The sequence below is a fragment of the Thermobia domestica genome, chromosome 1 (genome assembly GCF_964235325.1).
Source record: "Thermobia domestica chromosome 1, izTheDome1.hap1.1, whole genome shotgun sequence".
In the NCBI taxonomy this organism is placed as follows: domain Eukaryota; kingdom Metazoa; phylum Arthropoda; class Insecta; order Zygentoma; family Lepismatidae; genus Thermobia; species Thermobia domestica.
In genome coordinates, this window is record NC_137454.1 from 266,862,889 (window position 1) to 266,885,110 (window position 22,222).

General features: G+C 36.9%; 1 protein-coding gene across 24 annotated transcripts in view; it reads left to right on the forward strand.

Annotated features, from left to right (window-relative positions):
• Positions 1-22,222, forward strand: part of CaMKII (Calcium/calmodulin-dependent protein kinase II) — a 1,422,941-nt gene that overhangs the window by 639,265 nt on the left and 761,454 nt on the right. For 9 of the 24 annotated variants that reach the window (XM_081726364.1, XM_081726368.1, XM_081726335.1 and 6 more), the window contains one exon: positions 8,472-8,618. The exons of the other annotated variants lie outside the window; for them this stretch is intronic. In XM_081726364.1, coding sequence (XP_081582490.1) covers positions 8,472-8,618 — 147 coding nt within the window. The remainder of the gene's footprint in view (positions 1-8,471; positions 8,619-22,222) is intronic. 24 annotated transcript variants of the gene reach the window in all.

Genomic DNA, 22,222 nt, shown 5'->3' on the forward strand with positions numbered 1-22,222 from the left:
ATTGGAGTAAATAGTAAACTGTCCGTGTATTTTGTATGATTGGGCTTTAACTTGCTCTTCCGCACTAGTGTCATAGATCTCTTTTGTATTACATGCTTACGTAATTTTAAGAAATCTAACAGCGTGAAGTTCAGTTGAACGATGTGTCTTTTAAAGTAAGTTTGGCGCTTGACCTGTACAGAAATCCAGATCATTTTAAGTCAATTCAAGTTGCAATTACGAAAAGAGAATTGCAGAATTGTATTTTACACGTATGAGCATGGTGTGGCATATATTTATATATTAATCAGCTGAGAATATTGCAGTCAACTTCGGTAGAAACAAGTTTTGCTTGTCTCTACCATCGATCTCGGAGAATGTCACCTTCCAATCTGGTCAAAGCAAGTTTTACAGCTGCGCCACAGGTGCTGTTGCTGTCGGTAGTAAACATAAATGATACAAAGTTACAGTTTCTGTTTCTATTCCAATAGTCGTCCTGTTTTATATCCGAACAATTCATAGTTATGAAGTAGTTCACTTGCTTAAACACACTTTGTTCAAACGTTTGGTGCATAATTAGAGTATTGCATATTTGAACTACAAGATTTGTAACTTTGCAGTTAGAGAGGGATTTCATTATTTAGGAAATCAGCAACTTCACTGTAGTATAATAATTACAACATCTATCCAGGAATTTCGGTGAATGTGTCTATAATTCGGATGGATTATTGTCTTGCTTGAAACAGCAGTTATTGTTCTTCGAAGTAATGCCAGTTGATGTTAATGTACTTCTTGGAACTTCTCATCTCTAGGGATGGCCTTCAGCTGGGTAGTAACATTACCTTGGATGTCCGAAATGTCCGTAAACCCCTGGCTCTTGTTGCGGAGAACCACAACATACATAATTCAGTGCAACATGTAAACCTATACCTCGGTAGACCAACCCTAGCTCCTACCTTCAAAACTTTTTTTTTTTTTTTCAAAGGAGGAACTACCGGACAACTCCCCCGAAATACAAGTTTACTTTTGCACTATGGGTAATGGAGCAAATTCTACTTTTTTCTGAATACCCAATCAGTGGAGTAAGGATCTAATCTACTTCTTGAAATTGTGAATTCCCAAAAATTCAATGTAGTTAACAATTTATTTTAACAAATAAATATAGAAAACAACAATAATAAATATATAACGATTTAAATTCCGTATTTTGATACTTGTTAACTTGAGCACTTTAATAGAACAAACAAATCCAGCCTTGAACTGGGAACGAATACTTGTTTCAATCAAATCAAACGATAATTTTATCACAAATGCTTACTTTTTTTTTTTCCACAAAAGTTATTTAACAACTTCTTTACCTGTTGTTGTATGAAATCCTCCTTCAAGGTTCCGATTAAGGAGAGGGCAAGCAAGAATTCTTGAAAACACTGACTTTTTCCTTTTTTGAAACTATCATAAAGTTTACCTTGAGAGAAACAGTGAACAGAGTCAGTGACTGAATCCTCTATAAATTTTTGAATAAAAATAAGAATGCCAAAAAGGATTAACATAGAGGACCCCTTCACTAACTCTCCTACCTCCTCTGTAAGTCACACATAATAATTCAGATAATGAAACTTCCAAAGATATCAATGACTTACTCGCAATGATTAGAACAAACTTACTATATTAAATTGTCACTATTTTCACCTTTCATTTGCCATATTTCAATCTTCCAAAGCACTAGTTTCAAACAGAAGTAATTAACTATTAAAAGTCAGTCTCTATAACTTTACGTATTACGTTCCCATTCTTATAAATTTTAAGAACCCATTTCGAACTACATTACCCTACCGTGATTAGCAGTCAACAGGACGCCGCCTCGTGTTTTGCACGTAGAGGAAGCCTTCCCGATGACGTCAGCTACACAGTCGCGCAGCCTGACTCGGGAGAGAGCCATTACGCAGTAGCTTGACAAAACAGGGTTGCCAGTCTACTTTGGCGGAAACATTGAAAGGGGGTTTCATTTACAATTAGATAATAACACAATGATAATAATTAATCGTAACACTCTTCAGGGCTGATTTCAATTTAGGGAACAAGCAAAGTCCGGGGGAAACAAGTCTGAGGAATAGGGTGGGGGATTGAGTGACACAGCTCCCTGTTGTCCAGGAACTGATGCACCAGAAAGGTAGTGTGTGGCCGGGCATTGTCGTGGAGCAGGGTCTGGTCGCCTTGCTTGGTGTACTGAGAAAGTACCCGCTTGATCCGTTGCAGCTGACGTTTCAGAATTTCCACGTACATAGCGGCATTTAAGGTGGTGCCCTCAGGGAGAAATTCTTTATGGATGAGGCCTTTCGGCGCTCTTGGATTCCGGCAGTCCACACTTTGATGCTTGTCTTCGAAGTCGGCATCAGGTCTCATCGCCCGTGACGATGGTTTTCTGGAAATTTGGATCTCGATCCATCATGTCGATGAATTCTCCACAGACATCAAACCGAAGTTTCATATGTTCCGGCGTGAAAGTGTGGGGTACGAGTTGGCAGCGAAACCTGCGTTTACCCAAACCTCGTATCACTATGATCTGGACCAAAAACACCAATTTCCACTTCCTCCACCATCATTCGCGGTGTCACATGATGATCCTGGGCCGAAAATTTCTTCATTTTCTGTACGTTGTCTAGATTGCATGCAGTTGCAGACTGGTCAGTTCGGATGGCTTCTTTCACGGTGTCCCACCGTTCTTGGAAACGTTTAAACTACTCATAAATTCACTTGAAGATGATAACACGATCTTCGTTTACTATTGTCAGCATTTCATGAGTCTGTCTCGCTGATTTTCCAAGTTTAAAACAGAACAGCATATTCGTTCGCTGCTTCATTTTAGTATCCATTTTTGGTTTCGACTGCGCGCACTAAACCTTCACTCTACAATGTGCTGTTTACACACGATAAGCATAACGTAGTGCCGCCGCATGGGACCTTGTTCAGACATGTCTTGACCTGTTTGGCGCAATATTCGGCTATGACACACACTAACGACCGCGAGCAGTATGACGTCATTCATCGAACTCTCTGGATAGAGGTTGTATAACAATTCATTCAAAAGTTTAGCATTAGAATTGAGTTCATATTTAAACTGCAGTATTTGTAGCTTACCATTCATTGAAGGAATAGATTCTTTAGAGAATCAGTGCCCCACTGGTATGTAATACAATAGAAATTTTTTTTTGGGTATATATATATATATATATATATATATATATATATATATATATATATAGAGAGAGAGAGAGAGAGAGAGAGAGAGGGTGACCGCGTGACTATGTTACAAAATGTAAGGGATGATTATTGACACGGAAACAAGAAAAAAAGTTCAAATAAACTTTTGTCCAACGTACATAATTTCGGAGCTACAAGGTGCCGAAAGCGTGGGAAAATGACATTCAAAGCTCTATAGATCGACTATGGTGAATGATAGAGCTAATGCGGCATGGTCACGTCAAAGACACCGAAGCTGCTGTATTCAAAAATGCTTAGGTCGAGATCGTGCAATTCGTGCACAAGGGATTTCCCAAAGGAGCGTAGGGATTCCCGGTTAATCTGTCAAGAAAGATGGGTCGAAAAGGATGCTGATGAATAGCTGTCCCAACTGCTAGCAATAATGCGTCTGTACTACGTCGATATCTCGCACAAGCACAAAATGGCAAACAGTTTTATACGTGCCATGTGTGGTTGCATAACGCCCACTAAATAAGAGTGGGAAACATGAAAGGAAAATGTGAATAATTTGGTACAAATGGTAAATACATGATATTACGCTGTCCTATCATTGAACAGACACTTTTAATAAAGGGTAATAGTCATGAAATGTACTAAAATGTTGTAAAAGGATCAACTATTAAAGTCTTTCTTCCATGTAGTTTTGTCATTGAAAGCAAGTAAAACTAAGGGGGAAAACTAGGGGATATGGGTGCTTTCTTCCAGGCAGAAATCTTATTTTATTTGATGATACGAGCCGAGGATACTTTTTACGAGAGGGGGATTTTTCCGCCATCCCATGTTAATTTAACCACTGCCAGAGAACAACAGTAAAATATCCGTTTTTATCATTAGCTGTAATGTGCATTACCCCAGTGGCGTATTTAGGGGGTGGGACTTCCGGGCTTAAGCCCCCCCTCCGAAATCTTACTATAGTAAAGTATATGAAATATCTTGCAGAATTTTCACATTTTCAGGCGAAGCCCCCCCGAAAGTTAGCAAAGGCCCCCGAAACAAAATCGTAAATACGCCACTGCGTTACCCGAACATTGAAAAAGAACAAGGAAAAACAATTTATCAGAACGTTTGTTTTAGTCGCTGCTTCCAGTGTTTTGCAGGACTGATTCCGAGATTTTGTCTAGAATGCTTAACATGTCGTCATATTGTTATCGTTTAGAAGATATTTTGTTTTCGCAGACGATGTTATCACCTGAAGTACGCCACATTTTGCAGGTTCGATTACAAGCATTTGTTCTTCCTTCTGTCGTAGAAAACAATCGAAGGTACGGAAAGTATAAGACAACCCTACTAGAAGGCGTTGTGGAAGGTGGTAGGTCATTCTTCATGTGGTTTATTAATAGCGTACGAGTTCCTTAGTGCAGTTTGTACTTTGCTTGTTCGAATGTGAGATCAAATGGAGTATTTGATAGCAGAACTTGCGGACATGATATTTGTATACGGTCAAGCAAATGGCAACAGTCGAGAAGCTGATAGGTTATATCGACTGAAGTATCCATAAAGAAGACATCCAGCCCATACTATGTTTGCCTGACTTTTTCAACGCTTACGAGACACGGGGAATTTACAACCTCAATACTACGACCAAGGAAGACGAAGAACCACAAGGACTCCGGACTTTGAAGAACAAGTGCTTGATCGTTTCGCCCAAGACCCAACAGTAAGTACCCGGAAAGTAGCACGTGAAAGGGGAGTAGCACAAGATACTGTTTTGAAAGTAGTACACGAGCAACAGTTGCACCCCTATCATCCGCAGAGGGTTCAGACCTTACGTCCAACTGACTTTCAACCTCGCGTTCGGTTTTTGAGTGGTTTCTCCAACGCTCTGTAATTGATCCGCAGTTTGCTTCCTACGCGCTTTTCATCGACGAAGCTTGTTTTACGAAAGACGGGATATTTAATAGTCACAATAGTCATGTATGGGCAGACGAAAATCCTTATGCAATTGTGGAAAGGGGCCACCAAGACCGATTCGCCATAAATATGTGGGCGGGTATTATCAGTGATCAGAAAATAGGTTCATATTTACTACCACCACGATTAACTCCACCAGTGTATACGGGATTCCTGCGAGACATACTTCCAGAGTTATTAGGGGATGTCCCTCTCGGTGTTCGTTAACGGATGTGGTTTCAACATGATGGCGCCCCAGCCCACTTTTCAGCTAGTGCTCGAGAGTATTTGAATCAAACGTTTCGTGACAGATGGATTTGAAGAGGCGGTCCTTGTAATTGGCCTGCACGTTCCCCAGATATGACTCCACTTGATTTTTTCTTGTGGGTCATGTCAAAACACTTGTCTATGAAACGCCTATAGACAACGCAGAACAACTATTAGCACGAATACTCGCTGCCTGTGATACTATAAGAACAGATCACAGGTTACTATAAGAACAGGCCTGGGTTGTTACAGCGGATGCGTCAGAACTTACTGCGACGCTGTAACGCCTGTGTTGAAGTAGAGGGACGCCATGTCCATCATCTATTGTAGGATAATTGGGAGATTTGTCTCGTTTACAGGTAATTGATGATGTTCTTTGCTGCATTCAATCCTGCTGTAAAATGTTGATTGAAGACATTATTCCCATTCTTGTAACTTTTGTTTTTAGGAAACAACCTCTTTTGCATTATGGTTGTTTCGCTCAGTTTTGTTTATTTGTTTTCAATGACAACAATACATGGAAGAAAGACTTTAATAGTGTGATCCTTTTACAACATTTTAGTACGTTTCATGACTATTACCCTTTATTAAAAGCGTCTGTTCAATGATAGGACAGCGTAATATCATGTATTTACCATTTGTACCAAATTATTCACATTTTCCTTTCATGTTTCCCACTCTTATTTAGTGGGCGTTATGCAACCACACATGGCACGTATAAAACTGTTCGCCATTTTGTGCGTGTGCGAGATATCGACGTAGTACAGACGCATTATTGCTAGCAGTTGGGACAGCTATTCATCCGTATCCTTTTCGACCCATCTTTCTTGACAGATTATTCGGAAATCCCTACGCTCCTTTGGGAAATCCCTTGTGCACGAATTGCACGATCTCGACCTAAGCATTTTTGAATACAGCAGCTTCGGTGTCTTTGACATGACCATTCCGCATTAGCTCTATCATTCACCATAGTCGAGCTATAGAGCTTTGAATGTCATTTTCCCACGCTTTCGGCACCTTGTAGCTCCGAAATTATGTATATTGGACAAAAGTTTATTTGAACTTTTTTTCTTGTTTCCGTGTCAATAACCATCCCTTACATTTTGTAACATAGTCACGCGGTCACCCTGTATATATGAAAGAAGTAGTCCAGACTGACTGACTGATCAAAGCCCAGGACAAACCGCTCAAGCTAGAAATTTGAAATTTCGACAGGGCATAGGATTTGTGATGTAAGGTCTCACTGAGAAGGGATTTCTGGACATTCCACGGGTAGGTGAGGAAAAAAGAGTGACTGCTATAATCTTAAAAAATCCATATGTTGGAATCTCTAAAGGTTAGAGACATGATATTTGGTATTTGGGATTCTAATTATTTTAATTAGATACGTGCTTTACTGTTTTTTACATATATATTTGCCTTGGAAGGGAAGACAAAAGGTGGAAATGTGTTTGAAATGTATTTGAAGGTGAAAGAAATGTGTTTGTGGTGGGTGCTGCATGTGTATATGTATGTATGTGTGTGTGTGTGCACACACAATGTTTCCGATATATGATGCAACTCCGGAACAGATTGTTGCTTGTTCGGTGACGCACGGTGATTCCTTTATCATTTACGAAACACCATAAAAAAATAAGTAAATTAAAAAAAAAGATGAAAAATATCCAACGCAGGTATGCGGGAAGTCCACAGGCCAAGAAAGCGCGACCATCAGTCTAATGTAAAAAGCAACTGGCTTCTGTATTCTGAGATGCGGTCCAATTCTCGTTGTGGACTGGCTTTTACCGCGTGGCAAAGCAAACAGTGACACCTTCACCGACTTCGTCGAGTACTTCAGCAACAACGACCAGGAAAATGGGCTAAATTCATGCTTTTGTTACAGTATAACGTAAGATCATGCATATCCTCACAGACGACGAGAATCTTCAGAAATTCTGATTCACAATGTTGTAACGTCCACCATATTCCTCTAATTTAGCCCCTTCGGATTATACACTCTGACAATATGAATCATTCCCTGCAAGGACAGTTTTTTCTCGATTCCGACGCCTTACATAAAAATGTCCGCGAAAAGTGCCACAGCACTTCGAAATGTGGTTTGATCAGGCAATCAAAAAACTCCCACAACCATGGCAACTGTGTATTCGGGCAGCCGGAGAATATGTGTAGAAACCATGGACATTTCAACACCCTGCCTTGTCTTTTTATGACCGAATTTTGCTTTCTGCTATTAAACTATGCGAATTTACAGAAAACTGTTTTGTAATTTTTGTTGCCATTCCTATGAAAATATAATTCTGTGGAGAATTTTTTTGTTCATGTGCATAAAATCTTCTATTTAAAATGTAGCCATATCACTAGAAATTTGTTTGTTGAATCGAGACTATTAATAAATAAAATAAATATACGTATAGTTTGAGTTTCAGTAAAATCGCATTTACTGCTTTTTTTTTTTTTTTTTTTTTTTTTTTTTACGTATATTTCTTTCAAATAAGATTCGTAACATGAAAAGATGATCCTTCAAGAATACAAATATACTCAGAAATAAACGCTGTGACTGATACTACCAACTTAAATCAAGTGTAGTTTGGTATTCGAGTGACCATCGTTTTCAGCAAGAATGTAGTAATGGTCGAAAACGTCGTTGATTCCTCTGTTCTATATGAAAGTAATGGTTAGATAATCGTAGGTATTTTAAGTTATAATTATACCTAGTTTTTAGTAAATGTATGTGAAAACAATCAAGATTCGCGTTTGAAAGATTTCAGGACTTCCTAAAGAAAAGAAGTCTTTTTCTTTCTTTCTTTTTTTCTTTTAATGAATCTATATAGAATGTTTCTTAGACTTTTATGGAAAGTATTCCTTGTAATGTTTGCTATATTGATGCACTGCAAAATATGTTAACTCAGTTTCTATATAATATTTTTTTTTTTTTCTTATTTTAATTTTCGGTATTGATAATTGTTATAGAACTTGTAGCAAATGATACCATATGTGTTTCAGCGGTATCATTAGTGCTAATTTTGTTTCGTGTTTAGTGGTCAACTTATTCGACGATTATACTCCTGCTGTAGGCTCGACACCAACAGCTCCACTGTCACCGCCTGCTACCCCACCACCTCCCGTTGCCAAGGCTTCAGAGACTATGATGGCCAAGGCTGTAGCGGGACTCAGTACAAGTGCGAAATCTTCTCTTAGTGCTGTGGTACAATGTACTCCAGGTAGGCACAAACAGAGAGATGACATGTGTGACGACCACCCAAAAAAATCACCATTATTTTCTTAACAAGTTTCATCGACTAACACAGATGTGCTATTTCGAATGTTTTCTCCCTTGTTTTTTTTTTTTTTCTTTCTTTTTTTTTTTTTTATGAGTTGAAACTTAAATGCATGGGATAATTTACAATTAGTAAAATTGGAACATATCGAACTTTTGAAGTAGTTTACTGTTTTGTTATATAACGATCAAAATGGAACATCAATAGTTCCCTATCAAAATCTATTTTCACTGCTTCCTTGTTTGCTTGCATTATGATGTTTGCAGATATGATAATATTACACGTATTTATAACTCTTATTGAGTTATTTACTTCAATAAAATAAACCATCTTAGAAGGGCAGGTCCGGAGATGAGCATTTTGGGAGACGTCTCATCTGTTGAACCGACTTGCGGAGCCATTTATTTAAAATTATTTTCAGTTTAAATATCACCCACAACGAACTGTTTAGCTGTAGCCAGTGTTGCTCATTACGAATACCTATGGTATCCTAAGTGCATTGGCGTAACTAGGATATTTTTCTCGGAGGAGCCATGGCCCCTTATTTCTGTAAATTGGAAGAATGTTTTACAAGACCTTGTTATAATATTGTTTATATTTCCTTCTGAGTTCCCTTACCCTGCACTCATTATCATCTTTTCAAGTTCTCTTAACACGACACTGTCATATAAGTTCAGTGAAAATCTATTACATCAGAAAGTTGCTTAAAATTATATACTTCCTATATTCTGTTGCTACTAAATAACTACCTAAAATCTACTCTAATTATGAAAACTCGTAATTTTCTATTACTGGTACTGTTTTCGTGCAATTCTGAACGAAAGTACATTTGTAAACGCTAACTATCATGTTCTCAGTTTACTCTTAACATCTAATAGAAACACAAATAAGTATACAAGCAATGACATAATTTAAATTTATAACTTTTTAAAAATCAGTCATAGGCTAAAATTTATTCATTTCTGCATTTAAAGTAAAGCGTAAAATCTTTTCAGTTTTACAATAAATCGTTGTCATTTACTAGTGTTGGAGCTTAATTACACAAACCTTTGCGAACAAAAAATAATATTTTTTTATATACAAGTAAATGCTCCAGCATATTTAAGAATTCTCTGTATTTCTTCTACATTCTGATTACTTTAATATATTATGCACTCTTTTCGTTAAATTTACTTTCATTTATAAATAGGGCGATCCAAGTACCAAGAGACACGAATTTTCATGTACCAAGGGACAATACTTTGCATATGATGATAGCCATATGATGTAGCCCTAATAAACTTATGAATTTGTATTTTTTAAAACCAATATGCCTAGTTTTATACTCATTGCATGCTATTTCAGAAAATAATGTGATGAAACTGCAATATTATTTGTTTTATTTAACATTATATTCCTTGTATGTACAAAGTTACTTGACAATGCAAAAATCCCTATTCTATTGAGAATGAGAAAGCAAGCTATGGTTTTCTGTATTGTACTTATCATTGTTTAATTTAACGAACAAATTAATTGGCAATAATGGATTATCATCAGATTTATGATTGTCTCCAGGTACGATAATTTAAATTTCTTGGTATATGTTCCTCTTCCGCTCCGTACTCACAGACGACATGACTTGCTCGGTTAAAATTGCTTTGGCTCTTGTTATGGTTGCAATACCCATGTAACTTTTACAATATGCAACTAAAGTATCAGGTTATCAGGAACATATTATTTTGTTTCTTTAGCATAGCACAAATATACTCACTTTTCAAAAGCAAAATATAAAAAGTGTTCCTGGGGTGCACAATTTCCGCTATTGAAAATTATTTATCGTTTACTCGGATGTAGAGTAACGTCGTGTCTGTCTCTTGCAATATTGTACCCCTCCCAACTTTCATCATCCCCCACAAATATTTCTGGGTGCACGCCTGGTTACAGTTTATACCTTAAGAATCTAACCATGAACTTCAGTTCATAAATAAGAAGAAGAAGGAAAAGGAACAAACGATATTGAATAGTGACTTTTGAATGGGTATTGTATGCATGTATGTAGAAGGCAACAGTCGCTTGAGTTTAGCAGTTCAAGAATTCGACTTCTTCCCTTTCTGTTGTTTTTTCAGTGTACCTTAATTATTTGCTGTGGGAATCTTAACTATTCAAACATTACTATCCTATAAATAAAATAAAAATAAGACTAGTTTGTCATACATATATAAACAAGAAAAACTTACTATGTCAATAATGATAATTACTTGAAACAATACAAAAATAATTTACATTAATGAAACTGTCAAATAAAAAAATCACATACCGGTATAGCGCAAGTTGAGAGGTCACTATATTGCCCACTATCACATTGGTCCAGGGATTTTATTATCATTTTTTTTTTTTTTTTTTTTTTTAGTTGATGGGCGGACAAATATAGACACTATTAAATATGTCGGATGCGAACATCACCAAAATTGTTATACGTAAATTGAGATAAATTAATAACATTATTTTCGTCCAGTAGAAAAATTCTGTGGAGGGCCATCTTTGCTTCTTAGGAAGGGGGACGGCCCCCCTCTAGTTCCGCCTATGCCTAAGTGGGTTTTATTTTGATGATTTGTGAAAAAAACAACGGCTCTCGTCACCCTTATTTCTGCCTTATTCTAAGACCGGTAGCTAAATGCAAGAATTTCGTAACACATTGAAATCAAATCCGCTACCACGGACACCAAGGAGCAATAACTTAACAGTAAGAAAACAAGTTTTTTAGGAATAAGTTAGAAAAGAAAAGAAAAACTACTTGTAGTTCAAACATATTGAGCGCAACATTAAAGGAGAGGATAGTGCTGTAAAAATTCGAATTCTTTAATATTCGAGTATTAGATTCATCGAATATTCGTTATTCCAACAATTGTTCCGAATTGAAAATTCGAGTCAAGAATAATATATTTCTTTGGAATCCACAGAATACAATTATATCCACATATAAATAAAAATATTGTAATATTGGGTAGAGTAACGATACACAGGTTTCTCTATCACCTTTCTTTTATCATGAAAGATATTTTATATAGTTTGTACACAGGATTACAAATATGTAAGTTTCTAAAAGTTCTTTCCTCTATAATTGCACATCCTGTCGTTGCAGCTCGGAGATGAGTGAGGATTCCTCTTGCCCGTTGCAGCTCAGAAGTAAAGTTAGAGTAGTCTCTCCCGCCCGTTGAGCTTGGAGAGAGAGGTAGAGTATGGCCAGTGAATAACTTGTGTATTCTACCTCGAGGTGTCCGTTTGTATAGCCAATCTTTGGACACAGAGCTTGTAGAGGAGTTCAAGGGGCCCTCTTTGTATCTGTTCGTGTTCCATCGATGTGACGGCATCGTGTTCCATTGGCTGGTGCTTCTTCCGAAGCACTTGGCTTTATTTACCACGCTGTTCATAATTTTCGTGAGATTCTCTATATGTACTGAGCTCCTCCGTGGCTAAGCGGTTAGCGTACGCGCCTTTGGCGCGGGAGACCCGGGTTCAATTCCCGGCGGGAGCTCATGTGGTTCGGATTCCACGTTAATCAGTAGGTCCACGTCTCATATAGCCTCGCTGCTGAACGGGACGTTAAACTCAAAATCAACTCAACTCTCTATATGTACTTGAGAGAATGTGCCGAGTTCGCATTCTGTGTACGTTCTAGTTTCGTACCTGAAAACTAGAAAACAAGCTGAATGCTTAGTTTCCGTTGCACATGTGTATTTCTTGCGAATGTTATGTGTGGTAACCATCGTTACAATGCTGTTTATTTTTCTTGGACGAAGAATTTCAAAGAATTTTGGATGGTTTTGTTTGTCGCTCCTACTAGGCCGATATTAGCGTGGTTGAAGACGCGAATATTTATATGTGAAATTATTTTTCAGGTGATTTCTGAAGACGCGATTTATGCACGGGATGTTCAAAGTAAAGATTTTGAAAGGCTCCGAAACGTAAGATAATTTCTTCATCTAAGTATTTTTCAATTATTTTCTGGTATGATCGAATTTACAATTTGCGTAACAACATATCTTATCACTAGTTTACAGCCACCCAAACATGTTTAGTTGTGCCGTCTTCAACTGGAAATGGCTCAACGCGTCAAATTACTAAGTGTGAAATAATTTCCATTGGGTAATGTAGTAACTTGGCCTGTGTTTTCTGCGAGAGTTTTTAGGCTTCTGACAATCCAGACATATCTTGATTTCGTGTCAAAAAGGATTTCATATTGGACATGTAATACTTCCTATATAATAAGTTGTTTTTCAAACGGAAGAAGCGAGCTGGGCGAAGTGTTCATGTCTTGTGATAGATTTCTTAGCGGGAATGTTGTTCAATTTTAAGAACGGAGTCTTCTAATATGTTGGGTCGAAAGGCGTGGAAATCTTAACTTTCTTCGTATTTGTTGTTTTGCCCCCCCCCCCCCCCCCCTTTTTGTATGCCTTCCTGTTGATCGAAACGACTAATAATATCTACTAGATGTTTGGATCATTTCAAGTAACAAACTTCAAATTGGTAATCTCCGAGGAACAGTTTGTAATGTGTATATTTTCTAGTTTTGTCTGGTTGGAAATTTAAAGATGACAAACATTTATCGCATCTATAAATTTTGAGAACTTCTGGTTTAGTAGGAACTAACGGAATTTCCGTAGTACATAGGTAAGAGCAAATAATTTCTCTCAGATAGAGGCTCATCTTTAACTTTTGGTTAATCTTCTGCTATAGTAGGAGACGATCTTTTCAATCTCAAATCCTGAGTCATAATATGCCAAAAGTCCACCCACATGTATATTCCTTGCCTCTGAATACGCTCTTATTTCCAATCTGTCATCGAAGTGGCGGAAACAGAAGGAATCAAAAAATCTGCTTTTAATTGCTCAAAGAGTTAATCGTGTTGAAGTTCCCATTTTAATTTAGAATTTCTCGCTAGAAGTAGCTGAAATGGCTCTATCTTGGTAGCAAAATCTTTGATGTGGGCTCTGAGATAAGAGCATAAACCAATGAAGCTTTTTAAAATTCTTTTGCTAGTAGATCGTTTGAAGTTCCTAATTTTATTTCAGTTTTTGGCGAAATATTGATATGTTCGCCGGGAAAACGAAATCCTAAAACATCCAATTCTTTGTAAAGTAGATGTTTCTTCTTTAGAGATGTTTCTAAATCGTGTTTGTGAAGGTGCTGAAATAATAATTCCAAGTCTGAAAGGTGTTGTTTTAAAGTAAATGACCCTATAATGAGATCACCTGCGAAAGATGTTATCGTTATAGGTAAGTTGTCCAAAATTGACCTGGTAGCAATGGAAAGAACTTCAGAGCTGATAGAGTGAACTATCATCATCATTATCATAGGTATTCTGCCCTTACTGGCAGGTTACTTGCAGCAGCTGAGAAGCTTCCATGCTCCACGGTCCTTCGCTAACCTCTTCGTCTTCACGTATGATCTTTCTGTTTTTATATCATCTATTAATTGTAGTCTCCTTCGCCCTCTGCCTCTCTTTCCCGCCACCATACCCTCTATGACGTCCCTCATGATACAATTTCTTCTTAGGCAATGCCCCAACCAGTTTCTCTTCCTCTTCTTAACAATATCTAAAAGTGTTATTTGCTCCCCTACCATTTCTAACACCCACTTATTCGTTTTCCGCTCGACTCAACTAATTTTTTCCATCCTTCTCCACACCCACATTTCGAATGCTTCCAGTCATTTTTCATCACTTTTACGTAATGTGTACGTTTCCGCCCCATACAGTACAACAATCCACACGAAGCATTTTATAAGTCTTTTTCTCAACTCTCTATTCAAGGTCCCACAAAACAGACTTTTCTTCCTCCTAAAGGCTTCTTTCGCCATTTCTATCCTTGCTTTTATTTCATGTTCGCACTTCATGTCATTACTAAGAATATTACCCAGATCGAAAACTATTCACTTGTTCTATTTGCTCCCCTCCCACTTTTATATTTGACACAGACCTCTTCATTCCAATCACCATGGTTTTTGTCTTTCTAACATTTATTTTCATCCCATATTCTTCAAAGCCCATCCTCAGGTTTTCTAACATTTTATTGATTTCCTTTTCAGATTCTGCAACAAGCGCCATATCGTCTGCAAATCTTATGCATCTAACCATTCTACCTCCTACCGAAATGCCGTCATCATCACATAGGCTCTTTTTCGCGATCTCTTCTAGATATACATTAAATAGTGTTGACGAGAGGCAGCATCCTTGTCGAACTCCCCTTCCAATTGCACTCTCTTCCGTCAGTTCTTCCCCTATCCTAACACTTACTTGTTGGTTCATGTATAAGTTTCTTATGAGTCTTTGATCTTTCCATTCCAACCCTATCTTGTTTAGAACTCCCAACAACAATTCCCAATTCACGCGGTCAAAAGCCTTTTCTAGATCGATGAATACAACATACACCTCTCTCCCTTTTTCTATAAATCTTTCACCAATCGCTCTTAATAATCCAATAGCATCTCTTGTGCCCTTACCTCTTCTGAAACCGAACTGCTCCTCCTCAACTTCTTCATTTGTTCTTCCAAATAACCTTCTGTTCAGTATTCGGAGCAAAATTTTAGCTGCATGAGATATGAGACTAATAGTTCTATAATCCTCACATCTCTTTGGGTTCGATTTCTTAGCCATCGGTATCATGATCGTCTTCAGGAAGTCTTTTGGCCACTCCCATGTCTCATGTATTTCATTGCATAGTCGGAACAATTCTTTCTTTCCCTTCTTTCCTATATTTTTAATGAATTCGATTAGTATATTATCTATCCCGGTTGCCTTTCCATTCCTAATCTCGGATATAGCCTTTTCAAACTCATCCCGAAGAATACTAAATCCTTTATCATCCTCGCATACTTCATTTTCTACCTCAACATTTAGGCTATACGGTCTCTCCCTACTCTCATATAAGTCTTCCACTTATTCTTTCCATCTTTTTATGACCTCATTTCTGTCGCTGAATACCTTCCCATTTTTTATATTCTACTCCCATCGTAATACAACCTTGTTTCCTCCGAAATTCCACAGATTTCACCTCCTTATACATTTCCTCATATTTCCGAACTCTTTATAATTATTCTATGTCCTCGCATTTTCTTTTGTAAAACTCTTCCCTCGCTCTGTCTGTTTCTCTCCGTAACTCATTATTCAACTTTCTGTATATCTTTCTGCCCTCTTCTGTATCAAGCTGTTTCCACGTCTTCTTTTCCCTCATTTTCTGCAACATCTGCTCTGTAACCCATGGTTTCTTAGCCGTTTTGTGTTCGCGGTAACCTACTGCTTCTTCTGCAGCCTGCTGTAAGCAACGTTTAATATGTTCCCACTGTGCGTTACTATTCTTTCCTCGTTTGAACATTTTTCTTCGAATTTTTTAACGAAAAGATTTCTTATTTCCTCGTTTTTCAACTTTTCAGTATTCAACACTTTGTTACCTACTTTTCTTCTGCCTACATTTTTCAGTTGAATATCTATTTCGGCCAGCACAAAATTATGATCAGAGAAAATATCAGCCCCGGGAAGGGTCTTCGCGTTCTTTAAGCTATTCCGATACCTGTCCTGAATCATAACATAGTCTATCTGATATCTTCCGTCGTATATTGGTGATTTCCATGTATATCTTCTTCTCTTGTGCTGATTGAACCAAGTGTTCCCAAGTGAAAGTCTACAGAAATTCACTAGTCCCTCTCCCCTTTCATTTCTTTCGACTAAACCATATTTGCCTACGATACTACCTTCCTATTTTTCTCCCACAACTGCATTGAAATCTCCCGTTACAGTTACGCATGCACCCCTCTTCTCCCTATCTATAATTTCTTCTGTTTTCTCATATCGTCTACTTATGAGTGAACTATGGTGTAGCGTAAAAAATGGTACGATTTCCTGTTGTGATTCAGTTCAAACGTGTATACTTTCTGCTCTTAGGATGCAATAAAAATTTGGAAATAACTTTGCGAAGTTTCCAGAAACGAAATTAGGCTTTTTTTTTTTTTTATCTTTTAATACTTGTAAGACGTCCTTTGTGGATTGAAAGGGAAGGCTAAGATATCTTTTTCAATGAGGAAATGAAAATATGTTATCATTTGTGGGTTTAATGATTTTGACCTATAACGATTGTTGAATTTGCTTATCTACTTGCACTTTCACCGCTAGAGGAATTTGGGCCACTTGTCGTGAAAGCTGGCAGCCTATCTATTCTGATTTTATGTGCATATCTTCTAAAATACCCAATATCTTCAGGTGAATATGCAAAGAGTGTCTGTATGTATAAAGTAAGTTATGCACGCCGTTTCTCAGATGGGCTCAGATTTGGGTTAATATAAAAAAGGTTGATGTCAAAGAGTTTTGCTGCATATTTTAGTCTCTCCTCAACTTCATTTTCCATTTTGTATATATTTTCCTTGTTTGTTTCATGCTCATTAATATGGAGTATAACTTCTTCGGAATGTTGTTCGAGAACCGCCACTGATGAATGTTGCTCTAAAATAACAGGATAAGAATTTGGGTTTGAAATGAGTGTGTCATAAACTTTAATTTTTAATGGCAGTGCTTCTAAAGAAGCGATTGTAATATAGACACGTAGTAGAATGCTAAGTCGTCTTGTATTTTCTTCCTCGTCTTTACAAAAAAAGAAGAAATGTCGTCTTGACAGTACAATTATTTTGCGATCTGTGACAAAGACGCGTGTTGACGTAGCGAACAAGTAATGTGTTATGGTAATCAGTGCTCTTTGCTGCTATTTCTCAAATCTATTTTCGTTTGTAAATGAGATAGTACATTTCTAGTCAAAAAAGGATTCATGTATTCTAAATCAAATGGGAAAAATTACTGCCTGCAGTTCTAAATTGAACGAAAGCAATATACTTCGTAATTTTGTTGGAAATTCCTCGTACACTTGTTTTAAATTGGATCAACTTGCAATTGAGAGGCAAATCTTTCTGCTTCTATATCGCTGATAACATGCAGCGTATTTGAGTTGACTTTTACATTAAGTAATAACTTGTTGTCAGAAGACGTCAAATCGATGTAATCTCTTTTGTTGTTGGTCGAGCCATGAGATCTCAGTAGATTGGTTCGGCTATCCATTGATGGATTTCATTCCTCGGTTGTGTATCCAGGGTGGCCCAAGATGGATTTCCAGGCGCGTCAAGATTAGACCTTGGGGGTGGCATTAAGAGTTTTTTCTCCTTTTTGCGTGTTTTCCCAACAAGACGCACCATGCCCTTGTTTAAATCAGATTCCGAAGACATCATTCGAAAATTCGAAAATATTTCTTATTACATCGAAAATGTTTTCTTATTACCTCCATTCTTGTTGTTTCTGTATTTATTATTATTATATTTAGTCTTAATATTGTTAGAGATACTCCAATTTCTTCTCTAGTTCCTGTTTGTCCTATCGCGTCCGTTCTGTTGGTGTAGCGTGGCGTTTAGTGCGACCATCAAAGATAGGTAGGTCATTTAATAAGCTATTTCCGTGATATCACAGGGATTATTAACTTGTTAAGAAGGAGGATGTTGGGTGGGGTTTGGACTGAATGTTGGAATATTTGCCGTAACAAACCAGAAGTTGACTGAGGATGGAGGATATTCTGCATTGGCGGTGCAGGAGGTATAAGCTGTGACAACTGAGAAGGTATATTCGATGTAACTTGGAGTGCCTGCACAAAGGAAATGGGTGCCTGCACGTAATAAATAGATTGTTAAATGGGAACAACAGGTTGATTCAATTCCGTAAAAATGGCCATTAAATTACTAATTTCGTTTAGAAGTTGCGAGGTGTTCGAGAAGATTGGCCGTAAAAAATATATATAGCTTTCGATAGCTCCACATAATCTGTTTCTCATTAAACCTTGCGCAGTCTCTAAAGACTGAAGACGAGTTTATAGGGTCTGAATTGTCGTAATGTTTGTAGGGCAATTTTCTGTAAGATAGGATAGGAAATGAATCTTTTGTTCTTCAGTGGCTTCTGGCATAAGTTGTCGAATTACTTGTAATTTTCTTTAAAAAAATAAACGTCAATCGGTTCGTTCTCCTCTATTGAATCTAGAATAACTGAAGCTCGGCCTTGTTTGCTGGAAGTTTTGGCCTATATAACGAAAATAATTTACGTTTTAGTTGTTCTTATATTAAGCTATCCAGTTAATTTATATCATTTAAAATTTGAGTACTAAATCTAAAGCTACTGCTTGAAGACACATAGGTAGTATCTCCTTCTTCTTCTAGACAGTACATGATTGTAACGTAGCTAGATGGTCAAATAGCATAAAAAAAGCGGCCTCTGTACTCAGTTATGTGGCCATAATATCTTGTTAAATGCGGCATGTTGAATGAAATATTGGATCCTGACTCCGTCATGCTTTCTATATTTTCTCTGTTTTCGCCCTGCCAAGTACTCTCTCCCATAAGAGTAATAGGCATAAAAAATTTTCTGACTTAGTGATCAGCTTTTACTAACTCAAAAACTGATAAAAGTTTAAAGTTCTGTTTCTAGTTATTAAAATGGGCGTCCCGTAGGAACATCACTGCCCAACCGACGCGATCTACATGTAATATTCGGCACATGTGTTTTTCCTTCATATTTTTTTTTTTTTTTTTTAATTGTAAAATATGCTTTACACAGTTTGTACACAATACTACAAATAGGTTAGTCTGTAAAAGTGATTTCCTCTATAATTGGACCTACTGCTTCTTGCAACTTAGAGGTTTGAGATTTGTTGTTTAAGAATGGCCCTGCAAGTTGCAGCTGGGTCCAAAGAAACCTGTTGCCCGTTGCAGCTCAGAAGTAGGGTTGGTATCTCTTGCCGCCCGCTGCAGCTCGAAGATCAGTTAGGATCCCTCTTACAAATTGTAGCTCAGAGGCAGAGTTGGTATCTCCTGTCCGTTGCAACTTAGAGGTAAGTTTAGATCAGTCTCCCTCGCTCGCTGCAGTTTGGAGAGATAGATGGGATATGATCAGTTAACAACTGATTTCTTCTGCCTCGAGGTATCCGTTTAAATAACGTCTTTGGAGGCGGAGCTTGTGGAGATGTTGAAGGAGTCGTCTTAGTGTTCCATCGGTGTGACGGCATCCGTCGGCTGCTTGCTGGTGCTTGTGCCGAAGCATGTGGTTTTATTTACTTACACGGATGCTTCCAATGTGAGAGGATATTGCAATATAAAATAATCTAGATAACTGCTTAAGTACTAAATATTGTAAAGTAGGCAGATGTTGGCTAATTGATATAAGTATATACTTACGTTTCCCTTGAATTAACCTTTATTCAAATTATTATTTTAGTATCAATTCTTTTTTTTTTTAATTTGATTTCTGTATGTATCGGTAGATTTAATCTTCGCATGCTAAAACTACCTGTATATGTTTTTGTATACGATTTTGGGTATGAGAATTTTAGGCATTTATTTATAAATAGAAGTGAGTGTAGTGATGGATAACATGAACGGACTTACGAGACCGAAATGGATTTATCAGACAGCTTTAATATAAACTAGCGTGTCTAATAGCCTGGAAAAGCAGTAAAGTCAGGAAAAAGTAAGGGAATTTTCAGTTTATTTTCGAAATTAATGTTAAATTTACATTGCAAAGTGCTGATAACGCAATGAACATTTTGCTAGAATTAAAGCAAATCTCAGTACATTCCTTCTTCATAGCTGTTCGCTCTGTCTTTGGTAAGGAAGTGTAAGTTTTCTTTCTGAGTATAGCTTTTGAAATCATTTTCTTTTTTAATAGGAGCTTTAATTTCACTTAGGCGATTATTGTGATATATTACTGGAAAAACACAAAAAGAAAAATCTTTTCTAATTGTTATGTTACTTGGATTCTTAAACTTTTATTTGGAAAGAAATTAACATTTTATACTAGTATTTACATACAAAGACATTTCTGCTTTATGTAGTTATCTTTCTCTGAATTCAAGAGGCAGTTAAATGTAATATTTGTTAATAAATATAATGGGTAGTTTTTCAGGGTCTAAACTCTCAAGTAGACGTACTTTATTTTTCTACTCATATTTCTTCTTTGTTTATTAGGCATGGATAAGTGTATTCTCATTCATATGCGTGTGTCTTCATATTTTCTTTTCTTGTTCCCTCTATTGCAATTAATTTCTCCCTTTTCTTACTAGCTGAAAGATTAGATACAGACTGCATACACATACCTCTTTCAAAATATTATCTGTCTTTCAAATTGCAAAAGGCACAAATCTTTTATGTCACTTGTTAGTAGTACAGAAATCATAACCTGTGTGAAGTTTTTGCCTCCTTAGACCAAATAGGTTTGGAGTTCGAGGCGGTCAAAGTTTGGGGAAATATCACATGTATACAGCTTCCGAGATTCTGCTTTGACACTGCGCTCTAAATGAAACATGTTACATCTCAAGATCTAGCAAACATAGCTGCGTAAACATTTTCTAAGAAGCATCAAGGTGTATAGATTTCACAAAAGAATATTTCAACAGGATGCCTTACTGCTGGCTTTGTTTTTAAAAAAAAAAGAATGCTATAACTTATATGGAGCGAAAACACTAGATTACTAAACAAGAATTATCAGGAAAAGTACAGGTATTTTGGTTTTAATTTTTGTCTTCACCTAAACCTAAAATTCTGCTCTAAAGAGTGATGAAAGAAAAACAGTGGGATTTTGTATACATGTTGGTATTATGAATAAATGTTATAAATTTATAAATCGTTAAATTACAAATTACAGTATATGTGCTTGAACTGTGATGTGGGGGTGAAGTATCCCAAAGATTGCGCCCAAACCAGGGCAGGAGGGCCTCAAGTACCTAAATGCAAAACAACCGAACTCTTACTTCTTATAAATAAAGAAACGCAATTAGTCTCTGAACTCATCCACTTGTTTATATTAAAAAAACAAAAAACAAAAAACAAAAAAAAAAAAAAAAGATTTTACGCGTTCAACGCAAATTGATATCGCTGCTAAAACAGATAGATATGTGAAGTGCTAGTAATACATATACACATAGCCAATGCGGTGAACAGTGTTGCTACCTTAAGAGTATATCTGCATTAATTTAGACATCCTACAACACCTACTGTTTTAGACGTTTGGGATATTTGGTGCATGACACTGTAATCGTGTGATTCCCTGCCGGTGTTGAAATTCTGTGAACCTAAATATTCATTTGCATTCACCCCAGCTTTACCACGGCAGGTCACGATCACTTTTTGCACTTATATCTTATTGAAACCGAAGCTGGGCACACAGTTTAATAAAACATAAGTACCGTAAAGTAAAATATGTATAAATGGTGGATTTGGCAAAAGTATCAACGAACGAGAATTACTATACAATATAAATAACAAAACCTAGTTAAACTATGTAAAAGTATAATATTCCTTAGATACGAAATATACAATTAAAATGACACAGAAAATTACAAGCATTCGAAAAACTATTATTGGCGTTCTTTGATTATTTTAACCTTTCCTCTCTTAATTCTGTTTGAGTACGTTCAACGAAGTGGTGGCTTTTAAATATATTAACGAATCAATGTTTTAACTACTCACAGTTAATCTTCGACCGGTCAGCTGAT